Source organism: Molothrus aeneus, chromosome 3 (genome assembly GCF_037042795.1).
Source record: "Molothrus aeneus isolate 106 chromosome 3, BPBGC_Maene_1.0, whole genome shotgun sequence".
Lineage (NCBI taxonomy): Eukaryota > Metazoa > Chordata > Aves > Passeriformes > Icteridae > Molothrus > Molothrus aeneus.
In genome coordinates, this window is record NC_089648.1 from 17,640,542 (window position 1) to 17,664,614 (window position 24,073).

A 24,073-nucleotide genomic window follows, 5' to 3' on the forward strand; every position below is an offset into this window, starting at 1 on the left:
TGCACATCGAGGTGCCTTGCAGCACTCCTGTGCCTCTCAGTCAGGGAGGCTGTGGACAGAGAGAGCAGGTACAGCAGGACAAGTGCCTCCTAAAGTGCTGGCAGAACTGTGCAGCAGCATTCTGAAGGCAGTACTTCTGTGGCCCAAACACAGGTCTCAAGCAGATTTTGGGTGACTGGTTGCCTAGCAAAAAGCTGACCTTGGATGCAGAACACCCGTGCAAGGTGTTCATGTGCTGTTCAAACTAGAGCATATTTTGATTCTGTGTTCATACTGGAAGTATCTTGCTGAGAAAACAGTCTCTGTGGGACTTCATAGAACCTTTTAGTCACCTTTCCATGGAAGCACAAATGGCTTTGGGCTAGGAGGGAAGTGTTTGTACCAGCATCCACTCTGTGGAGGCGCTGTGAACCCAAACAGATCTTTAGGATGCTTCATTCTCTCTCAAATCCCTCCTCCTTTCTCTGTTGTCTGAACTTTGAGCAGCTCTGCTCAATAAACCCTTTCTGCATCTTTCTGCACTCAGGGTTCAGATCAGCTGACCCAGCCCAGGGCTCAGATGTGGGCAGCTCTAAGCTATGGGATGTTCCCAGTGACCAGCCAGAGCCCTCCCGAGTGAGGACAGCAGTCCCTGCGAGGACGCACACCCCATAGCAGCCATGGACACAAACAAACACGAAGGTAAAGCATCCTCTTATTTCACTTCTTGCTAGAATGAAAGGCAGCAAGAGAGAAACATGCTCTCATAGGAGCTGTCTGCTGGCCACCAGCCAGGCCCTGAGAGTACCTCTCAACCATGGCAGCTGTGGGCAAATGTTCAGTACTTTCAGTTCTTAGAAATATCTGGGGGTTGGCATTTTTATTTATTTTAGAACCATCTCCCTCTACTCTCTGGAAATACTCCTGTGGCATATGTAATGTCCAATGTGGGAAGTCATTCCTTTTCTTGCCTCGTGCCCCATTTCTGCCTTAGGATGTAGAGAGACTTCTGGCTGTCCAAAGCTGTGTTTTACATGAGGGTGCTGTGATGAGGATCTGCTTCTCTCCCCCATGTACTTTGTAGAGAGGGGTTCTTGTTCTTATCGGTGCCACAACACAAATATCTGCACCATTCCCAATCTTGCAAGCACCAAGATGTATCCAGGCCACATTGCTTGCATGCAATCAGTCCTTGCTAAGGTTGGCTGCATTCTAGAAAGTCTGAAAAGCTCAAATCCAGGGTTTTAGTGGTTACTGACTTCTTTCAGAGGAATGTGGTACTTGCTTTCCACTCCAAAGCCCTTGCATTGTGCTTTGCCTTGCCACCTCAGAGGCACTGTGTCCATATGGTGAGGAACTCTTGGAACTGTGAGCAGGGGGAGCAGCTCTAGGAGTGTCCACAGCTGTCAGCTCAGGAGAGAGGCTGGACCACCTCTTTCCCTCTTAAAAGGTGCTTGGTGGTGCCACTATGCATGGCACAGTTATCAGAAAAGTTAATTTCTCTATTATTATTAAGATTATTCTAATTTGATGAAATTAGGTCTATGTACCTAGGCCCTTACACTACAGCAGGCTGAAAAGGAAATTATCTCAGGGATTTTTTCCAATTAATTGTTATGCCCTCATGGGCTGCAGATGTTCACTGCAGAAACTGGGAGATGCACAAAGTCCCTTGTTTCCCACAGTGAGACTGTGAGGAGCCTCCTCTGCTTCAGCTCTTTGCAGTGACTTTATAGAAATGATCTGGGTTTTGACTGGGTACATTCAGAGAGTGCTCATGGCAAAGGAGGCAGTAAAGTCACAGCAGCAGTGATCCTCTCTCCAATTCCGGTCTCACTCAGGAGCAGTTCCTCACTTTTAGTAAATCCAAGGACATTACAGACTGATGCACAATCAAATCCACATGAAAGATCCCTACAGATCTCTGCAGGACATGGCTCAGGCCCTCTGTGTTATGTATCAGATTGCAAGACACCCAAAGAAAATTTGAGGAGGCTCTTCTTTGCTGTGCTATGCTTCCACCTGACACCTCCAGTCCTTCACAGAGCTCTGCACTCAATACACCCACCCATGTTGTAAAAACAGCTTCTCTTTGTCCTCCCAGCACCTGGCTTGTGTTGTACTATTAATTCAGAAACTTGTCCTCTTGCTCTCTTTGAGTCAGTCCTTACTATCCTCCAGCAAGAGCCCAACAGACCTTGCATGGGCCTCAGTTTCCATGATTCAGGAGAGTCACTGTACACACAGCCCCAGCTCCAGGCATCAGGAGAAACTTCTGGCCAAAGGTCAGTTCCTAATTCAAGTGGTTGCAGAGAAAATCTGGGAAAAAAAGAACCAGAAAGGCCAAAGCTGAAGATGAAAACAACCTGTAGTTTAAAAATTGAAATGTGGGACTTGGTGCAGGCTGGCTGATGAGTTCTGACCCCAAACAGCTGGCAGTTTGCAGTCACAGTCTCTTCTCCCAGTCAGCCTGCTGCTTATTGCTTTCCCTAGGAGGGAGCATGAGAGGATATTCCCCAGAGGCTCAGTGTCTGACCCAGCTACTCAATCCCACAGCTGAGAGAGCCACTAGCACAGGCAGGAAGTGGCACATGGGCAGAGAGGAGCACACAGCCTCTCTGCCTCTCCCTTCTGCAATTCATGGGGGAATTTGCTCTGCAATTCATGGGGGAAGTTCCTCTGAATCAGGACAAATCCTAGAGACCAGAACAGGGCCATTTCATAGGTGTCCTTGCTGGTAACCCACATTCCCCCTCAGGGGTAAAGAAAATCAGAATGGAGCTATGCCTTGTATACCTCTGACTTCCAGGCTTCAACTTTCCACTGGCTGACTGTGCAGTCCTCCCTGCATACTTTTCCAGCCTCTGCAGAACTGCATTTCCCTGGTCTTAAAGGCCCAGGTTGGAAAAGCACCAAGCACCTGTAGCCAGCATGGAAAGAAGGAGCTTGGCTTCCCTTGGAGTTGGGCATGGGGTTACTGGTAGTGTCTGTGACTTAACAGCAGAGATGAGTGAGGCAAATCCTTGGAGGCAAGAGGAAATCCATCTCCTGAAGTGGCATTCCCAAGGGGAATGAGGAACAGAGTAGCATGGTGTTTTCTGGGAGTGAGATCCAGCCAGGGAGCCTGATGGAGGGAATAACACCAAGGCCATTGGACTGCAATTGCCTCAAATGGAGCACAGCCAGAGGTGATTTCTGTTGGACAACTGAAGGTTTCTGCACAAGACATTTGGACTACATGGCCTTAAAAAGGTCCTTTCCAACTGAAATGATTCCATGATTCTAGGATTAATGCTTAGAGATAATGTCTCTGCAGTGTCCAAAACACTTCTGCAAAATAGATATAATCTCCTCCATCAGCTAAGTCTGTTTCAGCAATGTTAAGCTGCAATGTTAAGATCAGCTGGGATCACCATACCACAAATCCCCAGGGAGGACAAAACCAATGAAAAGGTGTAATTTTGGGAGGTTAGAAAAGACATCATTACTGCTTGGATTGTATTTTGACAAGATAAAACTTAAAATATACAGATAAGGTATTTTGCCTTTTGTGGAGGTAATAGAAATATGTACAGATATAGTAGAGGACAAAATTGACTCTTTCAGCAGAGAACAGATCAGTAATGCTTTAGGACAAAAAAAGTGTTACCTAAGGCTGGTACACAGAACTACACTTCACAGGGAACAATTTAGTCCTAATTGCACATACAGGCTTTCTTACTTCCTTGCATGGATCAACTCTGGCCAGACAAGGACAGCAAATAAGGTGAATTTAACATCTGAATTTAGGTGAGTCATTCGTATTTTATAATTGTAGTTTCTTTTACAAACAATATGGTGTTCAGACCTCCTAAAGTGAGACTTGAGTCCTTTAAAACTGATTTGTTCCTCAAGAGGGACTTCAAACCCTGTTCAAACTGTTCCAGTTATTAATAGCAGCCATTATAAGTCATTTTAATTGACTGAAGTTCTTTATTCCCACAGGAGGGACTGAAAGTGTGCCTGTGAGTACCCCTGCAACACAGATTTCCCAGGTAAAGATGAGCAAAATGCCCTAAATAACTCCAAGAGTTTAAAGAGTTACTAATATATAAACAGTAGTTAAAAGCTAAATTAAGTTGAAGGAAAAATGTAGGCATTTACAAGAAACATGGCAACCAAAATGTGCACACTGCATGAATAAATACCATACATCTTGGGCCTCATCTTAAAAAACCTTTCAGTAAAATTTCTCTGCTCACAACCAGTTGTATTTAGACAGGTGATTTGTGAGCTCAGCTAATTAAGCAACTGACATCATTAGCACCAACTAGAGAATGTCAATTCACTGGGCTGGGGGAGATTTCATGACTGAGCTTTGATGAGCTTTCAGCAAACCTGATGAACTGTCCCAGGAGCAACGATCTGTTGACTGACATGGGGCAGGGGTGTCTTATGCAGCTGGGGACCAAGCCTTCTGTGGGGCTTTGGGTTATCCTGGCAGCCTCCCAGCTCCTCAGACCATGGAGTGCTCTTGCCTGTTAATCCAGAGCAGCCAGAGTGTTGAGTCTTTCTGCATGTCTTTGTCTGGCCTCCCAGCTAGAAACCCTGGTGATCAGTTCCTCCTGAACTCTCTGCCTTGTCTTTGGGCTAACATTTTTGCTGCTATTGGACACCACAGATGCAGTAAGATTGTCTATGACCACAGCCCAAGGAATATCTGTCCTGTAGGATGCAGTTTCAGCCTTTCCATAGTGATGTTTCCTACTCATTTCCAGTCTGCAGGAAATGTGACAGAGTTTTAAGCACTTTAATCCCTGGTCTGGTTCAATATGGAACTGTAATCTGAGAGAGGAAACATACCCCTGAAGTGGAAATCCAGACTATTTGAGACCTCCCTTGTCACCATTGCAACACTAATGTCCATAATTGCTTGCAAGTGCACCATGGCAAGTGGAGAAGGCACTGCTTTCCATGACCTACCCAGCACTTCTGTCATCTCATCCTCTTTTCCCATCCAGACAGCTCCAGGGGTCCAGCACAGTGCATCCAGCGTGCACATGGACTGTGTGCTGGAAACACCAAGCACACATGTTGTTTTCCAGCTCACACATGGGTACCTTCATGAGTCCTTACATGTCAGTCACCAGCTGGCTCCTCCCTTCTGCTTCAGCAAAGGCCCTGTGGATGATGCAGTTACCAAAAGGGACTGCAGAGATGTGGAACAAGGGCTAATGGGTACTTGCAGCTCCCTTTAAGTCATCCTTCTCTTCTGTACTTTCTCTGCTGCTCTGACTGTATGCCTACCATCCTTGCCTAGGAATATATATGCTGGATATACTCCTAGGACCAGCTTCTTTACCACTGTAAATGACTGCAGCTCTGCTGCTTTCCTGCTGTGAGGCACTGCAAGCCTTCCTAATGCTTGGCTGTAGGAGTGCTGCCCTTAAGCACAGGAGTTAGTAGCTGTTCTAAAAATTAGTTGTTTCCTGGTAAAAGCATGCATCATGCAACTCAGAGAAATCAGATCCAGGGCTTGTGTCAAACACTGGACTTTGTGCCAGATTGGTTTCAAGCAGTGTCCTCAGGCAGCCCTCCTTTGAGAGACACAGTGTCTATTTACTTCTTCAGAGCAGCCCCAAAAGATGTGCAGTGATGGACAGTAGATAAGCTGGGGAAGCACCACAGACAGTACTCCTTCATGGCCACAGAAGGTTCTGCTCTTTTCAAGGATATATTTATAATAGCAGAATTGTTCTATGCAGTATTTCTTTATCATGAGCCTGTTTTCTACTGCGTTTGACAGGCTCCAGCTCAAGGTCCCAGACAAAAGGTCCTGTTCTAGTGTAGGACTGAGGCAGCTGCCACGGGTGCAGATGCAAATGGCCATCCCTGTGGAGACAGGGCCCTGGACAGCCTGGCCAGTGCTGGGGGAACCTGTGGGGACACAGCTACTCAGAGAAGGCAGGGCTCCTTCTTATCCTTTCAGTGGCAGCCAGGATAGTGACCCAGCTCACCAAGGCTCTGCTGCCCTCTTTCCATCCTTCCTTCCATAAACCATCCCCATCTGCTGTGCAGAACCAGCCTCCCTGGGCTGCCTCAAAGCCTGAACAAATCTTTAGGCTGCAAGGACTGTTGTTATCTTTTACTAATGTCTCAAATTGCTGGCACCCACCAAGAGAGAGGGGGGAGACTCTGCAGTTTTGCTTCCTTGGCTCCAGGAAGCAGCATCAGTCCTGTGCACCCTTTGTGAACAGCATGATTTTTCCACACAGAGCTGAAAAACATCAGGGCAGCAGGTGAAATAGGAGGCATGGGGCCCAAGAAAGACATACCTACAGACACATGGCACTGGATGCCTCACTGCTCTGCTTTGTCAGGTTTGAGGGCCACAGTCCAAAGCTAGATGGGTGCTGAAATCTGTACCTGGTACTAAACTATTTAGATGCCTAAATGCTTTTTTTGAACAGTTGTTGGACAGGTTTGAAGGACTCCCTGTGACTGTGCAGATTCATTTATCCTCTAGGCATTAGTTCAATTTAAGTTATTTTTTCTTAAATTCCACAACTTAAATGTTAAATTTCATCTTTAGTCCCATGAATAAGTGAGCCAGGGCAACACATTACGGTTTAATTGTTGCTGTATTACACAATCTGTCTTTTTTGGTATGTGTTGCACTTAGAAACTTTAGAAACACAGAGTTGGCTTGACTTTCCAGAGGGTCACAAACCTGTGAAGTACCTCTCTGGTCCTGTAGGCATAGGCCATCCCTGTGGAGACAGAGCCCTGTCACTTGGCCAAGACATGGGCAGGGCCTGATACCTCAATGGCTTCCATCTGTTTTAACAGCTTATGGGATTTAAAGGATGGTTTTCTACAGCTTGCTTTTAGAAATGAGCTCAAACTAAAATCCATAGCTACACCATGCTTGGCAAGAGTTTAAAGATAATGTGCTGTTCCTGTACCACTTCACTTGATTTTGGATCAACTCTGCATCCAATGCAACAAGAATGTATTTCCCCTCTATGCTAACCCTGACCTGCTCATGGACAGCAAACTTTCTGCAGTGGTCCACTTTTGCTGATGCTTTGCAGCTTTTCTTACTCTGAAACCTCAAGATCAGCAATGATTCCCATCCCTATACCCTTCAAAGGATCTGAGTAGTTTACCCCCTTTCTGGAAGCATCTGAGAAGGAGATGACCAGGCTTGTGGGCAGAACCATTTCATTCTCAGCTATTCTCCCCAGACCATGTTATCTCCAGGGCCAGCTCCAGGACTGCTCCACTGCTAGCAAGACTTGGGGCTGTGATATCTCCATCCTGAAGCAGATCTCTAAAATGGATAGCATAGGTTAGAATGGAATAGATATTCCAGTTGGAAGGGACAGATCTTGCAAATGAACCCTTATCACTTGGAGGGCAGTGTGTGATGCCCAGCCCTGATGCAGGCTGGCAGACAGACTGTGCCTTGGCCATGTCAGCTCAGGGGGGAAAGTCTGTCAAGCACCTGCGAGCAAGGATGGGAATATTAACATTTTGCACAGTCACAGTACTTTATAACCCTCCCTCCCCCTTCTCCAGGCACAAACGTTAGGATGTCTGATGATGCCATGACCATCTGGGCTGAGATATCAGAAGCAGTGTGGTCATTGTCTGCCCTAAGCAGCCCCTCTAACCCTTCAGGCTACATTCACAGGTCACAGGATGACACTGTGGCCAGGAGGGGTGGGGGAAAGTGTTCATCCAAGGAGTCTGGAACTCCAGCTGGCTTGGGGACTCAGGGCTTCATCCTGATGGAGGAAGATGTCCTCAGCCTCCTGCTCCCCTCTGCACTGTCCCAGTGCCTGTGGTTCCTGTCAGTCCTGCTCCTCCTACCCAGGCACTCCGGAAATGTGTGTCCAGGCAGCTCAGAGTGGGGGCTGTGGGGTGAGTGCTGGGGATGGCAGGCAGACATCCTCTGGAAAGACACTGCCAGCCTTGACCAGAGGAGGCTGGTGCGTGCCATTGCCCCGAGGTATCGGAAGCCATCTCTGCTCCATTTGCAGGACTCAAGCGCCTGAGTTCCCGGGGTGGCTCTCCGCTTACCAGCAGTGCTCCCGTTTTGGACTCAGTTTATAACCAGATGTTAGGCCGCATTTCTGTTGTAAAGGTAAAAACCTCTGTGCCGAAGCGCCTTGGGCCGCGACCTCACTGTGGGCTTTGTGCAGGCAGCACGAGCCTCGCTCACAGCACTGGGGCAGAGTCAGGCTCACCAGCCCGAGCTGCTCCCAAGAGGGAATTCCCTGCTTAGCTCTGTGCCAGCTGCTGATCCCCCTCACTGCCCACCTCCACACCTGCCTTGTCTGCTTGCTCTGCCAGCCTGGCTTGCCCCAGTCCATCTCCTGCTTCACCCAGCTATCACTGGCTGCCTCCAGCTTAGGTGGTGAGCACCAGGGCCTCTAGGGACAGAAAACAGAGAGAGTGGGCACAGTGTCACTGTATGCCAGGGGAAAACCTCCTGTTCCCCCCCCAGCACAAGTTAGAGCTGCCTCCTTCCATGGAAAGGGCCTGTGGCAAAGGACAGAGCTTCTCCACAGCCCTTGGAGAGCGAGGGTTTAGACCTGTGTGGGGAGAGTACCAGCCCCACAAGCACATGTGGGAGGAGGACTTGCTCAAAACCAGACACGTTCTTGATTGCTCAGCTGCTTTGGAGATTAATAATCTGGCTGCTGTTATTGCAAACCTTCTTGGCATGTTTCAGGCTGTCCTCTCCTACTACAGGCTGACAGGCTGCAAACTGCCAGGGAGCCTGGAAAAACTCAAAAAAGTTTTTAAAACAAGTTCTGAAAAAAGGGCACATTGATTGCCCAAGACAAACACCTCCTACTCTGTACTGAGGCTGCAGCAGGGGCCAAACCTCTCCCCATGTTTCCCAGCCATGAAAGGAGGAGGAGAAAGAGGACAGCACCTTACAGGATGGGTTACACCCAGCCTTTGTGACTCTCGGGGACACAAACACCTGAGCCTGGGAGGAGGGACTGAACCCAGCTGTTTGTGGTTGCTGTAGTTGCAGGCATTGGCCTCTGAGCTGAAGGCAGGTTTCACAGAAGCAATGCAGGAGCTGTCACGCATCCAGCATGGAGAGTATGCCCTGGAAGAGAAGGTCAAGAGCTGCCGCTGTGCCATGGAAGAGAAGGTGGCTGAGATGAAGAATTCCCTCAACACGTTCAAGGTAGGAGTGTGACCTGTGGGGAACTGCATGCATTCCACATGAGTTTGGCTGGCAGAGGGAAGCATTCCCCTGCCCCTGCTCCATCAGTGCTCCCTGTTTGCAAAGAAAATAAGTGAGCAATTGTTTAGGATACACCTGGGGTACTTCCTTTGGCTTTGGGTCTCCCCTCACTGCTCCAACTCACAAGTATCCCACACTCTGGCCTATTTAGCCTTCTTGACTAGCCATGAGGCAGTGCTAAGATTTAGCTGGGCACAAAGCAGTCCTTGCTCTGGGCTGCACATGCCATGGGTTTATGGCCTGCTCACAGGCTACTGCTGGGCTACTGTCCCACACCTCTCCCTGGGTCAGGTCTTCTGCATTTCCTGCAGGAACCAAAGCCACTGGGGAGCAGCAAATTAACACAAAACCCTAAAGCCTTTTGAAGTCGCATTTCCACATGGCTGGGAGGAAGTACAGCCTGGTTTGATCTGGCCCAAGAGGATAAAGACAAAGGGCTGGAGAGACAGCCTAGCAAGAAGGCTTGATGTACACTTTAGACCAGCGTCTCCATGCAGAAACTGGATGGCGAGGCAGGCAGAGGAACTCTTTTATAGTTTTTATTGCAAATTTTCCCAGGGGGGTTTGCTGAGTCAATAAAATTTTGTGAAGGTAAAGAGGGCTGCCTACTGAAAAGGCCCATTACTAACCCTGTGACAAGGAGACAGATGGCACCAGGCAAAAGGAGCCCTCAGTGCCAGATGAGCAAGGAAGACAACAAAAAGGGCAAGGGCATATGGGAGAGGTTTCAGAGCAACCAGACACAGGGCTACCCAGGACATTGTCATAATGGGGAGAAAAGGGGATTTAAAATGCAGATACAAAGAATTATGCAAGCAACAGGAGGGGCAAAGGCTGCTCTCCCTCTGCCTTATGCCCATGTTGGCTATTCAAACACTGAGATCCCAGTGAAGTCACCTCCTTACTTGGGGGAAATCCTTTGATTTACATGAAACTCTTGAGTATTTTTCCTCAATCCTGCTGCTCACGTTCATGGAACCTGCAGGAACTTCATGCATCAGAGCTCTACGTCTGAGTAAGGCTTGGCTGAAACTGCTTGAGGGAGGATGGACAGGGAGGATATGGAGGGCCTCATTTCCTTAGAAAACCAGGCTAAAAGGGCAGATCCATGGCCTGATAGGCAAAAGCTTATACATGTGAGTGCTCACACTGGGATCTGAAGCAGGTGCAACGTGTGAATACACATGCTGCAAAACTGCAGAGGGAAATGTGCTCCCTAAGGCCCACCTCCAAATGCCATTAAGGGCAGGAGTCTTCCCAGTGCTTTCAGCTGGTGGTGGATGAGTCTCATCTCCCACCAGTGCCTTGATCATGTGGCACCACACTGGCTTGGGTGAGTGGCCTGTAGAATTAAGGATCGCCACACTGTGCCATGTTGTGCACAGCATGTGTCACACATGCTGGCCTTGCAAAGGAACAGTGTCTAATCACAGAGCCACTCCCCAGAGCACCCTGCAGCACCTTCTGTGCACACCAGCCAGCACTCAGAGCTGTGCCACGTAGGGCTGATGGGCATCCTGGGAATGCTGTGCTTTTGCCTGTTTCTCAGGAGGAGCTCAGCGATGCAAAGTCAATGATTGAAGAAATCAGTGCCAAGCAGGAGGAAATGCAACAGAAAATTGAGCAGCTGCAGCAAGAGAAGCGGCGGGAATCACGGAAAATGAAAGCTAAGTAAGGACCCAAACTCCAGGGTCCTGAAAACGCTAATTAGCAGTGGTGTCCATTTTGTTCCTTTCTGTATAGCATAATTTCTTAATTTTTTTCCTGGCTGGATGTGTGTATCAACCCTGTTTATGACCAGAAATGCTACAGTTCATCCCAGACTCCTAGACACATACCTCACAGAGCAAAGACAAAAGAAAAATGCTAACACCTCACTGTGATTCCAACAGCAAAACAGCTCCCGGCAGCTCCTTGGAGAACCAGGGCCTGGTGGAACAGGGACCCACTAAAGACATGCTGGGGCTGTTGAAAGTCAGAAGCCTCCACCATTCAGACAACAGCACTGCAATTTCCCCTTCCAAGCTTGCAGGACTCAATGGGCTCCTGATGGTGCAGTCCTGCCCTGCTTTCCTGTCACCAGCCTTTTCACCTCTGAGCAGTCAGAGAATGTTCTCACACTGATGCTGTGATGAAGCAGACACTTGTCCAGCTTGGTCCTAATTAGCCCCCTTCTGAAAAGAGAGTTTTGATCATGAGTCTATACAGCTGCCTTGATGCAAACACTTTGCAAATCTAGGCTAGCCCCTCAGCTAATTAAGCTATTTAATTAGATGAAATATGCTCTGCAAAATAATAGATCTGAAATAACCTTCTCCTGTAGCCAGTGGAAGTTATTTCCAGAACATTGTTCATGAACTGCCAATTCCATCAAAGCCAGCTCCTTTCCTGGTCTCTGCTAGAGTTGTCCTATTTCTGACAGTGTAGGCCACAAATGTAGTGTAGGAGCTTTACCTGTAGCATTCAGACTTTCCAAGCACCTCATTCTTTGTGTTTGTACAGGAGAGCACAGAAGGATGACCATGGGTCACAGACAGTGCCAACACCTCTCCAGGGCAGCCCGTTTCGTTCCATCAACCTCCCAGAACCTGTGCTGATCAATGAAGATTTTACAAGTCTTTTACACAACATGACTTATGAAAAAGGTAGGAAACAGAATAGGCAAATGCAGTGCCTTCCTCAGGAAAAAAAAAAAAAAAAAAACAAAAAAACAGAAAAAGATCACTGGGGTAACCTGGGTTCAGGAAGTATTTGCTTTGCAAACACTGCCTCAACAGCCATTTCTTGCCTCCTCCAAGGAGAGGGATACAGGCTGGATCTTCATTCCTGTAGTGCCAGTGGCACTGATACAGAACCAAATGGGGGCTCTTGATAAAAATCCTGGTTTTGTTTCTGTGTGAGGGAGCAGGGCACAGGAAGGAGGATCACACTTTGATGAAGAAAACACTGTCAACTGCCAAACACTTGGAAGTTGGAATCAAAGAAAAGGAGATGGATCAGAGCCTTTCATTATATAATAATTAAGTCTGGAGGTCTAAGCTGGGTCACTCTCTTGCTGTTCAGATAGGAAGATAATAAAAACATATTCATTTAAAATGTCAGCAAAGGCAGAGATTAGATGAAAACCATGTGCTGTTTTCTACTCTCTTTTGCTCAGAACCTCCTAACAGTTGTGGCCCTTCTCTGCCCTATGCTCTGAGGTGGCATGTCAGCCCTCTCCCTCACACCCCTCCTACACAACCACCTTTCTCACCCACTTCTCCCACTGCTCCTTTCTTTCCAGTCTCATTCCTCTTCAGTAAGTTCCTTTCTACTCAAAATATCAGCCCTGTCTCTGTGTCAGGTCTCCATCCTCTTTGTTCTGGTGGAGTACTGTCTACCAACCTGCACCTACATGCCAGGAGCAGCCAAGACTGCTCACATTCCTCTGCAGTCACACAGCACTGAGCACAGCAGGGACCCCACATTATCTCTCTGCAGGGACTACTGAAACACAGACCTGCGACAAGAGCCCAGCAGAAAAGATCCTCCTTACAGGAGAGTCCAACAGGGGTGTTTTCATAGCAAAACTGAAAGACTGGAGGATTTTACCCTACTGACAGGGCTTGGCAGGAAGAAGCAAGCTCTACAGTTGCCTTCTGTTGCTGAAGTTCCCTTTGTTCTTCAACAGTGTCTGACACCAGGATCATGCCCATGGGAGAAGGAGGTGTGAAAGTCATAGCAGGCCCAGGTAATAAAATATCAAGCATCAAAAGACAGCAGGACAATGATTCAATTAGATTGCTTGCTTTACTGCTCTGAAGAAATGCTTTCAGAGAAGGCATTTCACAGGGATGTCTTTCACTCTGCCCTGTACCTCCACTTTCCTACTTGCAGTTGAGATATGAGGGCAGACCTGTGTCCCTGAAGTGTCTGTGGTGGTTACTGTGAAGGACTTGGCAGAGAAAGCCTTTCTGCTGTTGCTTTCTTAGATAGAATGTGCTTTTGCAGAAAGGAAGAATTGAAGCTTCTTGATGTGACAAAGAATAGTGAGAGCACCACTTTTCCCACTTGGGAAAAGAAGGTGTTTCTGCTTCTCTAACATCTGTCTAATTTTCGACCTTATTTGGCTTGGAAATAAACGCTGGAAGAGTGCAAACCTTGTTCTGCTGAAGAACTTACCAACTGCACTTCCTTTGTTAATTAATTCTACAAGGCTACAGCCCTTGTGAAGCACAAAGAATGCTCCAAATTCACCTTCTAGTGCTTCAAGTGGATGGGAACACAGCTTAGCTGCTTGTTGCAGCATAACCTGTCCGAGAGATGCTGAGATGTCAGAGTCCATAGAGCTGTCTGTCATTGCAGGAGCAGCCATAGAGACAGATGACAGCCTCAAGCCTTCCCTGGCAACAGAGGGACAGTCGAAAATGCATCTGCCATCAACAGTATGGAAGCAGCCCAAGGACACCAAGGACTGGGGAGATGAATACATTTCCAAAGAGCAACCAGAGAGAGGGAAAGATATGGGCCAAAGCAGATACAGCTCAGCAGACAACATAATATGTGAACCCTCTTTGGCTGGTAAGGAGTAGAAAACTCTGGCTAGGGAGGCTCAAAGCTGGTGTGAGCTGGCTGGTGACCAGCATCCATGAAGGGAGACACACAGGCCAGTTTCTGTTGCTGGGGGTAATCTCTCAGGGTCTCACACTCCAAGACCTCTGGAGTATCTGTTGGGCTGTGTGACTGACAGAACTACTCTGTACCCAGGACAGCCCTTCTTTCCAAGACTTGTCAGGTTCAGAGTACTGATGGGATTGCAGCAGAGTAGGTGCTTAAGTGGGTGAAAAATACAACTGCTTATTTTGCAGGGTTTCTTCAGGATGGGAAACCCTAATATGAGTTGTTTTGCCTTTGATTGCTTGTTTTGTTATTCTTAGAAAAATTTTATATTCATACGGGGAAATACATCTGCTTTGGAGCTTTCTTAGCAAACTGAGGCACTGGTCATGACTGGGGCATGCTGTAGCATCAGGGTGAAGTTTTACATTTTCAGTAAAGAAGACAGAAAAAGATGAGGCATTGATATAATTTTTAAACAAGTTTCTCCTTTCATGATCCCCTCACCAGTCTAACATGCAGCTGTCCTTGAGGTCAGTATTTTCTTATTTTTAAACTTAACCCTTATCTTCTGGAAGCTAAAAGGCAGAACATCGCCTTGGAGCTGCTGGAGTCAGAAAGGAAGTATGTCATCAACCTTTCCCTCATCCTGAAGATCAAGGCCACACTGCAAGGGCCAGATGTGAAAAGAAGCACCAAAGAGAGAAGGTATTTGATGTAATGTGCTCTCTGTCTTTTGGAGAGTTTGCTTCAGTCAATATTACTTCTGCATTATCACCTTATAAACTTTTCTTACATCCACACAGAAATCTTTGAACACTTAGTTTATTTCTAGTTGAAAACTGGAGGCACTGGGAGGTTTTTGCAGTCATTAAAGACATTCCTGCCTGTCTCTTGCATCTTGTCCACAATCTTCTTTCTGATTCTGGGTGAAATCAACATGAAGTGGCAGAAAAGCAGTAGCACATTTTGACCAGCTCTGCATCAGTGGGTTGTCTTGTGAAAGGGCCTGACAAATGGGACAACACAGAAAGCTGTGGAGCTCTCCTCCAAGCTCTCAGTGGGATGGCTCAGGGCCATGGTCCTGCATCATCAGCCACTGCAGCATTGCCTGGGGCTTTTTAGTGCTGCTAATTCTGGTCAGCTACTCAATGCATTGCAAGGAAAGCCTAAGGAGCTTTCAAAACCCTTTATTAATGGCCAGCTGGAGAGGGTATTTGTGTGTACACAGCAGCCAAAACAGGATCCCTCAATGCAGCCAGGGCGCCAGCTACAGGAGTCAGTAACACCTGTGCTATTGTAGCAATAATAGTGCAGTCAATATTACATGTGCAAGGCTGTGCTGAGCACTCAGGAATGCCCACCTCAGCAGATTTCACTTATTAGGGATGAGGTTTTACTCTGTGTAACCAGTCTGATTTGGTCTCCCATCAGCTTTTTCCCCAACTCTTTGCGGTTCCTGGTGCAGCAGCACGTGGATTTACTGCACGCTCTCCAGGAGAGAGTCCTGAGCTGGCCACGACAAGGGATCCTAGGAGACATCTTCCTGAAGCTGACAAATGATGAGGTATGTTAAAGACCTCTCCAGAATCTTCTGTCATGTTTCATTACATTTTATTGAGGTGCAGGTGGACCAAGACACCTTAAACAGAGGGGCTGTGTTGTGCAGCTGTGGTCTGAAGGGCAAGGCCTTTCAGAAACCCCCTTGGAGCACAGTCCTGGGCCATGGCAGCCCCTCTGTTGTTCAGACCCACCTATGGGCAAGCAGCCCCATAGCACAGCTCCATAAACTACATGAGACCCAGACCTGCTTGCAGGAGCCACAGGTGAGCCTTGACAGCTTGAATGGCTGTATTTCCAGTGAGGGTGTGAAAAAAGAGGGGTTCTGATGCTCCCCTGCGCCCCAGTACACCTTGCTCAGAGTTCTGACAAGCAGGTGGGCAGGCACAGGCCCACATGATTTCTTGCATTCACTTCTGTTGCCCTGGTGAGCAGCAGGGATGTGTAAAAACTCATCTGATACTTTATAAATTTTAAGAATCTTAGATAAGAAGAGCCTCTCTACCCCTCTGCACCTGCAGTAAAGCTTTATACACTGTGCTCAACAGCTGAACACATTTTGTAAAACAGACTTTCCTGACAAGTTCCAAGCCCTGAAGGAATGAAACAGCAGCTCTGCTGCATTGGTGACCTTCCAGCAGTGATGGTGGGGAATTAACAGTTTGGTTGGCTCTGTGACCAAAAATCTCAATTAAGTTTGTGTGTTCTTCTCTTTTGTAAGAATAATTTTCTGGACTACTACGTTGCTTACCTGAGGGACCTGCCAGAATGCATCTCTCTGATCCACGTGGTGATCCTGAAGGAGGTAAACTTCCTGCCTGCTTCCCAGCACATAATGGCAACATGCAAGCCTAGATCTCTCCTGTTATGCCTGCCCATGATAGGACTCTCCTGCCAATCCACTTGTCCTGTTTCCTGGAGGTTGCCGTGGCTGACTGGCACCTACAAAAGGCAGCTTTAACACCTTCCTCACTGTCTGAAATCAAAGCAGCTTTTCTGCTGTGCCATGAAACAATGTCTCAGATTAAACCTCCCAAAAGCTTGCCCATGCAGGTGCTATCCAGACCTTCTCCAGGAACTGTCTCCTGGAAAATGGAGGACTCATCCAAACAGAGGGATTGAGTCCTTTATAGAGAAAAGAGTCTTCACTTTCAGCTTCATCTATTTGGGTCTGGATTTTTGGTTTAAACTTAGAAAGTTAAATATAAAGGTAGTTTAAAGTGCAGTAACCTAACCCCATTTGCTTGCTTCCAATATATTTTAATTTAGAAGTCAATCTCATTTTGTTCGATTAATTTGAGCCTAAACTAAGAACTTCATTCTGAGCAACAGTGTCTTCTTGGGATTTCACTGAAACTTAACTAGTGCACTTTCAACGTGCCCCCCTTCTTTATTAGGCTGAGTGTCTCTAGTAGATAATTCCCAACCTAAATGCCTCGTGTGCCCCTGTGACTGTTGTAACTCCTTACAGCACAACTACTCATTAAACCACAGAACCATCGAGAAGGAGATGTGTTTTATGGGTGGAAAAGACTCTTAAGTCACTTTCTCTATTTCAGGTAGAAGAAGAAATCAAGTCTGATCTCTACATTCTGTTCTTTCATATAGTCCAGCGAATCCCTGAATACCTTATTCATCTACAGGTAGGGCCCCAGGATGGAAACTGTGCTTTGAACTCTAATCACATCAGATGACTTTTAACTCAGAGCTGGTATTTGGGCCTGTACAGGTACAGGGTCCTGACAAACCCAGTGGGTTCTTTGAAGAAAAAAAAAACAACAAAACTTTTAAAGGGAAAGCCAGCTAACAATAGGTTAAGTTTCATCTTTTTCACATGAGGCTTACTTATACTTGCCAGTTTCTCCAGTTGGCCTGACAGAAACAGCTTTTGTCCCCTGGGAAGCCAAAGGCTCTGCTGTCTGCTTCTCTGGGAAAACAGGAGGCCAGAGATGGGATGGGACACATCTGAGAGGGCTCCTAGGGCCCAACAACCTATCCTACAGAGAGATGGCTGATAAAAGGAGTTCTGGTTCACAGAAGGCTTATCTGAATTGTACTGGAACATTTCAGACAAGGCAAATATATAGAAAGCAAGCCTTAGAAAATCAAAACACTGGTTTATTCCCCCTAAGCTAAACTCAACCATTGCATCACGCACATATCTTGTGATTACATTTACAGTGATTCCTTGTGCATTTGCACTGGGCTAGTGGGAGGCAGTCCCCATCCAAATCCCTCAGAAACTCAGGGTGCCTAGCAAAGCTCCCCCAGGGCACTGCCATGAGCACTCCAGAGCGCTAATCCATGGTTCCAATAGTGCCTTCTCCCCAGAAAGGGTCAGGACAGCCTCCAAACAGCCTGCTCTCCTCTGTGCCTCAGAATGTCCTGAAGTTCACGGAGCAAGAGCACCCTGACTATTACCTGCTGCTGGTGTGCGTGCAGCGCCTCCGCGTTTTCATCTCACACTACAGCCTCCTCTTCCAGTGCAATGAAGACCTGCTGATACAGAAGAGGAAAAAGCTGAAGAAGTAAGCACAACATCAGCTCATTCTCTCTGTCACCAGGGAAAGGAGGGGTGGGGGAAGCCTGGCAAACAGGGGGTTTAGGTCCAGGCAAGATCAACAGGCACATTGCTCTGTTGAAATAAAACAAAGCCCTTTGCATCTGAATGCTGGAGAAGAACCACTATTGGCATTTGCCCTCCAAACTGAGGTCAGATTTGGGGTGGGCCCTTCTGCTTAACTCTGAGAGCAAAAGAAAAATCACTTCTAAATCCTTCTAAATTAAGCAGCCACATGTTTCATGGAATCATTTGACTCCTTAAGCTGGTGGCAAAGTCACTCCCAAGTGGGAAAACACATGGGGATTTAGTGCTGGCAGCTCCAGCCCCTGCTGAGGGTGAGGACTGTTTCCCTTATGGACTGAGACTCCAAAAGAATGATGTTATTTTATTTTTCTGGGGGAGGAAGTAGGAGAAACAAAAGCCTCCCATAACCCGTTTGAGTTGAACTATGACAGAAATTACCCTGAATGTAGATTCTCAAGTTGCAGTTCAGAACAGTTCACTGAAATCAAGGCTTTTAGTAAAAATCAGAATCTGGTTGCCTTTGCTCTTTGTGATGATTTACCTGAGGAGTAGGACAAGATCAAATTTCAAGGGAAGCTTCCAAGTATGGAGAATGGTAAAGGGCTGGAGCAGATTGCTGGGGAGGGACTGCAATCAGGAGAGGTGTTAAGAACACCACAAAAAGCAGGATGCCCTGCTGGCTGGAGCAGAATAGGTGGAACAGGCTCTTCCTTGGGGTGGGCAGAGGTGAACAGGAATATTAAGGTCCCTCCCAGTCCTGTTTTCTGTGATTCTACATGCTCGTGCTCATTCCCTGCCTTATTTCTTAGCCCGACGATGGATTTCTCCTCCCTCAGGTCATCCCTGGTGAAGCTGTACAAAGGTCTCACCTCCCAGTGCACAAGCCAGGAGGTTTCTCCAACACCCAGTGCAGCATCAATGCGGGACAGTGGGATCCACACTGAAGAGGCCATCCAGTCATTCCCAGCAGCACCTTCCTCCGGCACAACCACCCCGTAAGCCTGTGGTCCTTGTGGGCAGCTTTCAAAGTAGGCTGAAAATTCTCTCCTCACCCACCCCATGCCAGTGACACCAGGCAGCTACAGGCTGTAATTTCCAAAACCACTCCCTGTATATGGAAAGAGAGATGGAGCGCTGGCTCCATCCTGCTATCCCCTGCTGTGTGGTTTACAAGGAGGGGATGTTTCAGAGCTCTAGCCAGGGCTGCCTGCTAAGGCAGTACATGAGGAAGGACATGAATTGGTTTAGGCCTGACAGTGGTGTGCATAATAACACTGTGCATTATTCACTGTCAACATTACAAGAGCTGGGAAACAGGACCAAGGTCTCAGAGCAGGGAAAAAAAATACTTTTCCACACAGCACATAATGGAATGATGTGATTCGCTATCACAAGATACAAGTACAAAATGGGTTCCAAAAGACACAAGACTAAGACAGACAGGGCTACTGGTAACACCTGGAAATCTTCACAGAATCACAAAATATTCTGAGTTGTAAAGGACAAGAATCATTGAGTCCAACTCATGGCCTTACACAGAACCATCCTCAAGAGTCACACAGTGTGCCTGAGAGCTTTGTGCAAACACCTCTTGAACTCTGTCAGGCTGGTGCTGTGACCACTGCCCTGGGGAGCCTGTTCAGTGCCCAACCACCCCCTGGGTGAAGAAACTTTTCCTAATATCCAACCTAAACCTCCCCTGACACAACTCCAAGCCATTCCCTCAGGTCCTGTCACTGGTCACCAGAGAGAAGAGATCCATGTCTGCCCCTCTGCTGTCCCTCATGAGGAAGCTGCAAACTGCAATGAGGTCTCCCCTCAGTCTCCTCCAGGCTGAACAGACCAAGTGTCCTCAGCCACTCCTCATATGGTTCCCCTTTGGCCATTTCCAGCCCGAGAGGTGCCAAATGAGATGATGATCAGAGAAGCACTCTAGACTTACCTTTATTCTTATGCCAGCAATTTGTGGCTATTGTTCTTTCTTATCTCATTTGATACTAACAAGAGTTTGGCTGCATCATTCCCAGTCCCCCTCTGTTAGCAGTGTTATAGATCAGTCCTTAGCCTCCTTCTCCCCAGACTGCCCAAGCCAATCTCCCTCCTCTCGCACACAGATTGCTCCAGGCCTCCACCTTGGCAGCCTCAGCTGGCACCACCCCCAAATTCATCCTGAGCTGAAGACTCAGCTGGAACACATGGAGGGTAGGAGCCCTCCAAGTACTCCTGACACATTTTGGGGACAGAGTCACTTTACCCAAGGGGTAAAGACAACCAGACCACAGGAAAGTGAGGCACAGTTCCTACATTACAGAGAAAGAAGAAAAGTTAGAATATAAAATGCAGATGAGCAGGAGAGAGATGAAGCAGTTGGCTTCTCATCTCAGTTTCTATTCATTTCATGCTGTAAAATACAAAAGTCAGACAAAGCTACTGGATAAGCAGTTCTGTCTTTCCAAGTTTGGTCCTCCTAACCAGCCAGGCCATTTCTATAAGAAACACCTGTTACTGTTCTCCAAGACAGGATAGTACCTTTTGGCCATAAAATCAACACAAGGAGGGCTGGGGGAGTGGAGGGGTGGGGGGAATTTATCATGCTGTCTCTGTCATCCTTTAGTATTCCACTTCTGTCTGTTTTTTTGTTTTGCTTTGTTTTTTATTTCTAAGGCATTTGATGCCGCAGATGAAGAAACCGCAGCCAACAGTGATGGAGAATATCCAGGCTGTAAAGCCCCCTGACTGGGAGATGGAAAGCAGAAAACACGAGAGGCCAGAGAACATCCTTGCCTCCTCTCAGCTGACAGAGCAGGAACTCAAGGCCTTGACAGCCCCCTTGCAATCCATCCCTGAAATGGAGTATGAAGCGCCGCCGGCTGACGCGGTGGGGAACACCGAGAGAGCCATCAGAACCTCCGTGGAGCTGCTGCAGGATGCCAGGAACTTTGCACCAAGCTACGAAGAGTTTGACTACCCTGGGGAGGTTTTCACCATGCCAGGCCCCTATGAAGATGACACCTTCCAAAACCTTGCTCTCTTTGAGAACTGCTCCCCGGCCTCTTCCGAGTCCAGCTTGGATATTTGCTTCCTTAGGCCTGTGAACTTCACCTCAGAACCGGAGAGGACAGACCATGCCTTGCAGCCACTGCCTAAGAGCTGCACTCCCGTGAGCAGCAGCACCTACAAGCGTGAGATGTTCCACAGCAAAGGGAAGCAGCTGAGCAGGTCCCTGAAGGAGCTGCCGCGCAGCGCAGAGGGCGTGAGCACCAGACTCTACAGCACACGGAGCAGCAGTGGGAGCCGTCTGCAGCAGAAGCAGGACAGGAATGTTCAGCCTCACATGATCTCAGCCTCATCCCGAAGCTCCCAAAGGAGCTACTTCCCCCCACAGAGAGGAGCGGGTGAAAAACCGAGCTTTTTGGAAGTAAGGAGGCTTAAATAGGAGGAGGAAAAAAAAAAAATGGCACATGGTGGTGCAGCAGCAGCAGGAGAAAGATGTGAGATACAGTTAGAGTAGAACATGCCAAAACAGCTTTCAAGCCCACACATTCCAAGACCTCAACTGCTCGTTTTCACACACATCTTCCCCAGAGACAAGCATGGGTTGAGGTGCACAGCTGGCTGAGCTAGAACACCTTTGAGACAAGGTAGCCTCTTGTGTGTCTCCACTGTCACTGAGCTTCCCCCCCTCAAGGTGAATGTTCTGAGCAGGTCACAAAGTTTACACAAAGCTGTTCAAAATTAGTGCTGTGGTTGGCACCCAGTTAAACAGGTGCCTTTCCATCTGCTGTGAGGAGTGCTGGGTAAGTGCTGGATAAGTCGTGCCAGTGTAAACCAGCATGACTTGGCCAAGCTCAGCCCATTTACGCCAGCAGGGATCTGGTCCATAGGTTTTGTTTCACCTGTATTTTTTGCCTGGATTGTACAGACCTATGCAAACTCTGTGTGAGAACAGTCAGAGCCCACAACTATGTCCCTCAGATGGGGCATGGCAAGCAGCACTGTAACCCTTCAGGGACACCAGGTCCTGCAGGAGCAATGTTTCTGTAGCTTGCAGTGACTGTTCAGAGTCAGCTTTGGGCTGTCACAGCCAAGGAAGTAGAGGCCAAGGGTGCTCTGAGGTGCTTAGATATGAGGCTGTAGTTGCAGATGATGATGGGAGATAGCTTCCAACAGCCTGACTGAAAAGGCAGCAAGGAAACTTCAAAAGAAAAGTGAAAAAAAGCCTAGTGAGTGAAGGAGGTGGTAGAAGGTTGAACAGGGGAGATGAGGCAGAGGGAAGAGCCATGGGGACACAGGCACCCCAGAGAAAGGGGACAATGAGCTCTTTGGCACTCACCTGCACAGAACTATGGCCCACAGCAGGGTGCAGATGTGGAGCTTGTCCAGAATTGCAGGACATGTTCTCCCCCCAGTGCAAAGGAAATCACCATGGCAGTGGTGGGCAGCATTGGAGAAAAGGGTCTTGTCCAGAGTCTTGCTGAGAGGAACTTGGCACTCTCCCAAAGGAGGGACAGCTCTTTTAGTAGCACATTTACCACAAGGTGTGTGTCCTAATGAAGCCTTTTGCCCCAGAGATATAAAACCATGCAGCAGCAGAGCCTGTAGAAGAGTTTTTCACATTTCATCACTGCACCAAAGCCTGATGCCTCCCTGGTCTAAGGGAGAAAGGAGAGGGTGGGAAGTTCTTCCAACTGCCCATGCTGGCTTGCTCTCTCACTGGCAAAAGGATCTAATGAGCTTCCCCTAAACAAAAAGCTTAGCAAGAAAGGCTCCAGTTCCCTCTAACAATGCTTATCCTTCTATTCCTCTGTCACTGCCTCAGCCCTAGAGCCAGGAACAGGCTCTCTGCAGAGGTACCAGTGTTGCTTCCCAGCCTCGTCAGCACCTCCTCACCCACCAGGTCCCTCCTAGCGCAGACAGAGAAATAGAAAGAGAGAGAAGGGAACAAGAATGTGAGGTTGCAAATGCTGGTTAAATTGTCTTTTCCCTTTTAGGAGCTCCATGCAGAAGACAACACCAGGTTCTGCCAGAAGGATGACAATGAGCAAACATCCTTCAGCGACCACAACCCGCGGCACGAGCCCAAGGGGGGGTTCCGGAGCTCCTTCCGCAAGCTCTTCAAAAAGAAATAAGCAGCCCCAAGAGAGGCAGGCCACAGCCAAAGCACAGCAGTGCTTCCCCAGGTCCCCGAGGGTGGAGACAGACAGCAAGGCCCCAGGATCCCCCTGGCTAACACAGAGGGTGGAGGGTGGGGGAGAGGAGACTCTCACAACTGCCTTACAAATGCATCCTGCTCTTTCTAGCACAGGGCAGGGCCAGGCTTTGGGTTGCAGTGGAGCTCAACCAGCAGGTCCAATAAGCACAGGAACTTGCTAGCTTTCATCTCTACCTGACTGAACTTCCCTCAGTTTTGGAAAGCTTTGGCCGAACCCTAATATCTTCTCCTCCCCCTCATCCCCCAAACTGCTTGATTTGCCATACATCTTTGCTCTTCCAAACTCAAGGCAGGTCTTATCTGGCCTCAACCACAACAGAAAGGTTACCTTTGCAGCCCTGGCATCCTGGCCAGAAGTCTAAAATTCCCTTCTTTCCTCTACTTTCCAAGAAAATCACCATCAAAGATGCATTCCAGGAGGCCAGCTCGCATTACCCAGGTGGTTTGAGAAGGTCTTAGAAGCATCAGCTGAAGCACCTGAGCATTGCACTGCCTAATCAGCAACATCCTTTCTTTTGGACTTCCATCACTCACCAAAATCCTATTTCACCTTTTATGTGAATGCTGTTTTCCTGAATTGTGTCCTGCTGTAGGAATCACTGCTTCTGCTCTCAGAATCGCCTATGTCTCCAGGCAGGTTGGGCCCAGGGCCTGCCACATGAGACTCTTCTCCACCTTATCCCCAGTGTGGATCACTGCAGACACTGTTAGTGCCAAACAGTGTCCTGGCTCCTGGTCTGTAACACACCTGGAATACACTCTGCTCACTCTTTGCCCTGACACCCTCACGAGCAACATCACGTGCAGCTTTGGAAAGGTTCTTCCAGCTAAAAATTGAGGCATTAGGGCAGGAAAGTTGGTGGTGCACCATGTTCAGAGCCATAGCCCT

General features: G+C 48.0%; 1 protein-coding gene across 1 annotated transcript; it reads left to right on the forward strand.

The window, feature by feature from the left end:
• Positions 1–659: 659 nt before the first annotated feature.
• Positions 660–23,101, forward strand: ARHGEF33 (Rho guanine nucleotide exchange factor 33). Its single transcript, XM_066545762.1, has 15 exons — positions 660–681; positions 3,964–4,013; positions 9,005–9,169; positions 10,779–10,900; positions 11,732–11,874; positions 12,900–12,959; positions 13,574–13,789; positions 14,404–14,533; positions 15,260–15,392; positions 16,107–16,190; positions 16,945–17,028; positions 17,765–17,913; positions 18,809–18,967; positions 20,637–21,398; positions 22,963–23,101. Exons 1-15 carry the CDS (start codon positions 660–662, stop codon positions 23,099–23,101), a joined length of 2,418 nt encoding a protein of 805 aa, XP_066401859.1.
• Positions 23,102–24,073: the final 972 nt, after the last annotated feature.

What these genes read in the sequence shown, in the direction of transcription:
- ARHGEF33 (XM_066545762.1), top strand. Translation starts at nt 660, where the DNA reads ATGGACACAAACAAACACGAAG. An exon ending in GAAAGTCATAGCAGGCCCAG is followed by an intron (nt 12,960 to 13,573) that starts GTAATAAAATAT and finishes CTGTCATTGCAG; the next exon opens with GAGCAGCCATAGAGACAGAT. An exon ending in TCCTCCGGCACAACCACCCC is followed by an intron (nt 18,968 to 20,636) that starts GTAAGCCTGTGG and finishes TTTATTTCTAAG; the next exon opens with GCATTTGATGCCGCAGATGA.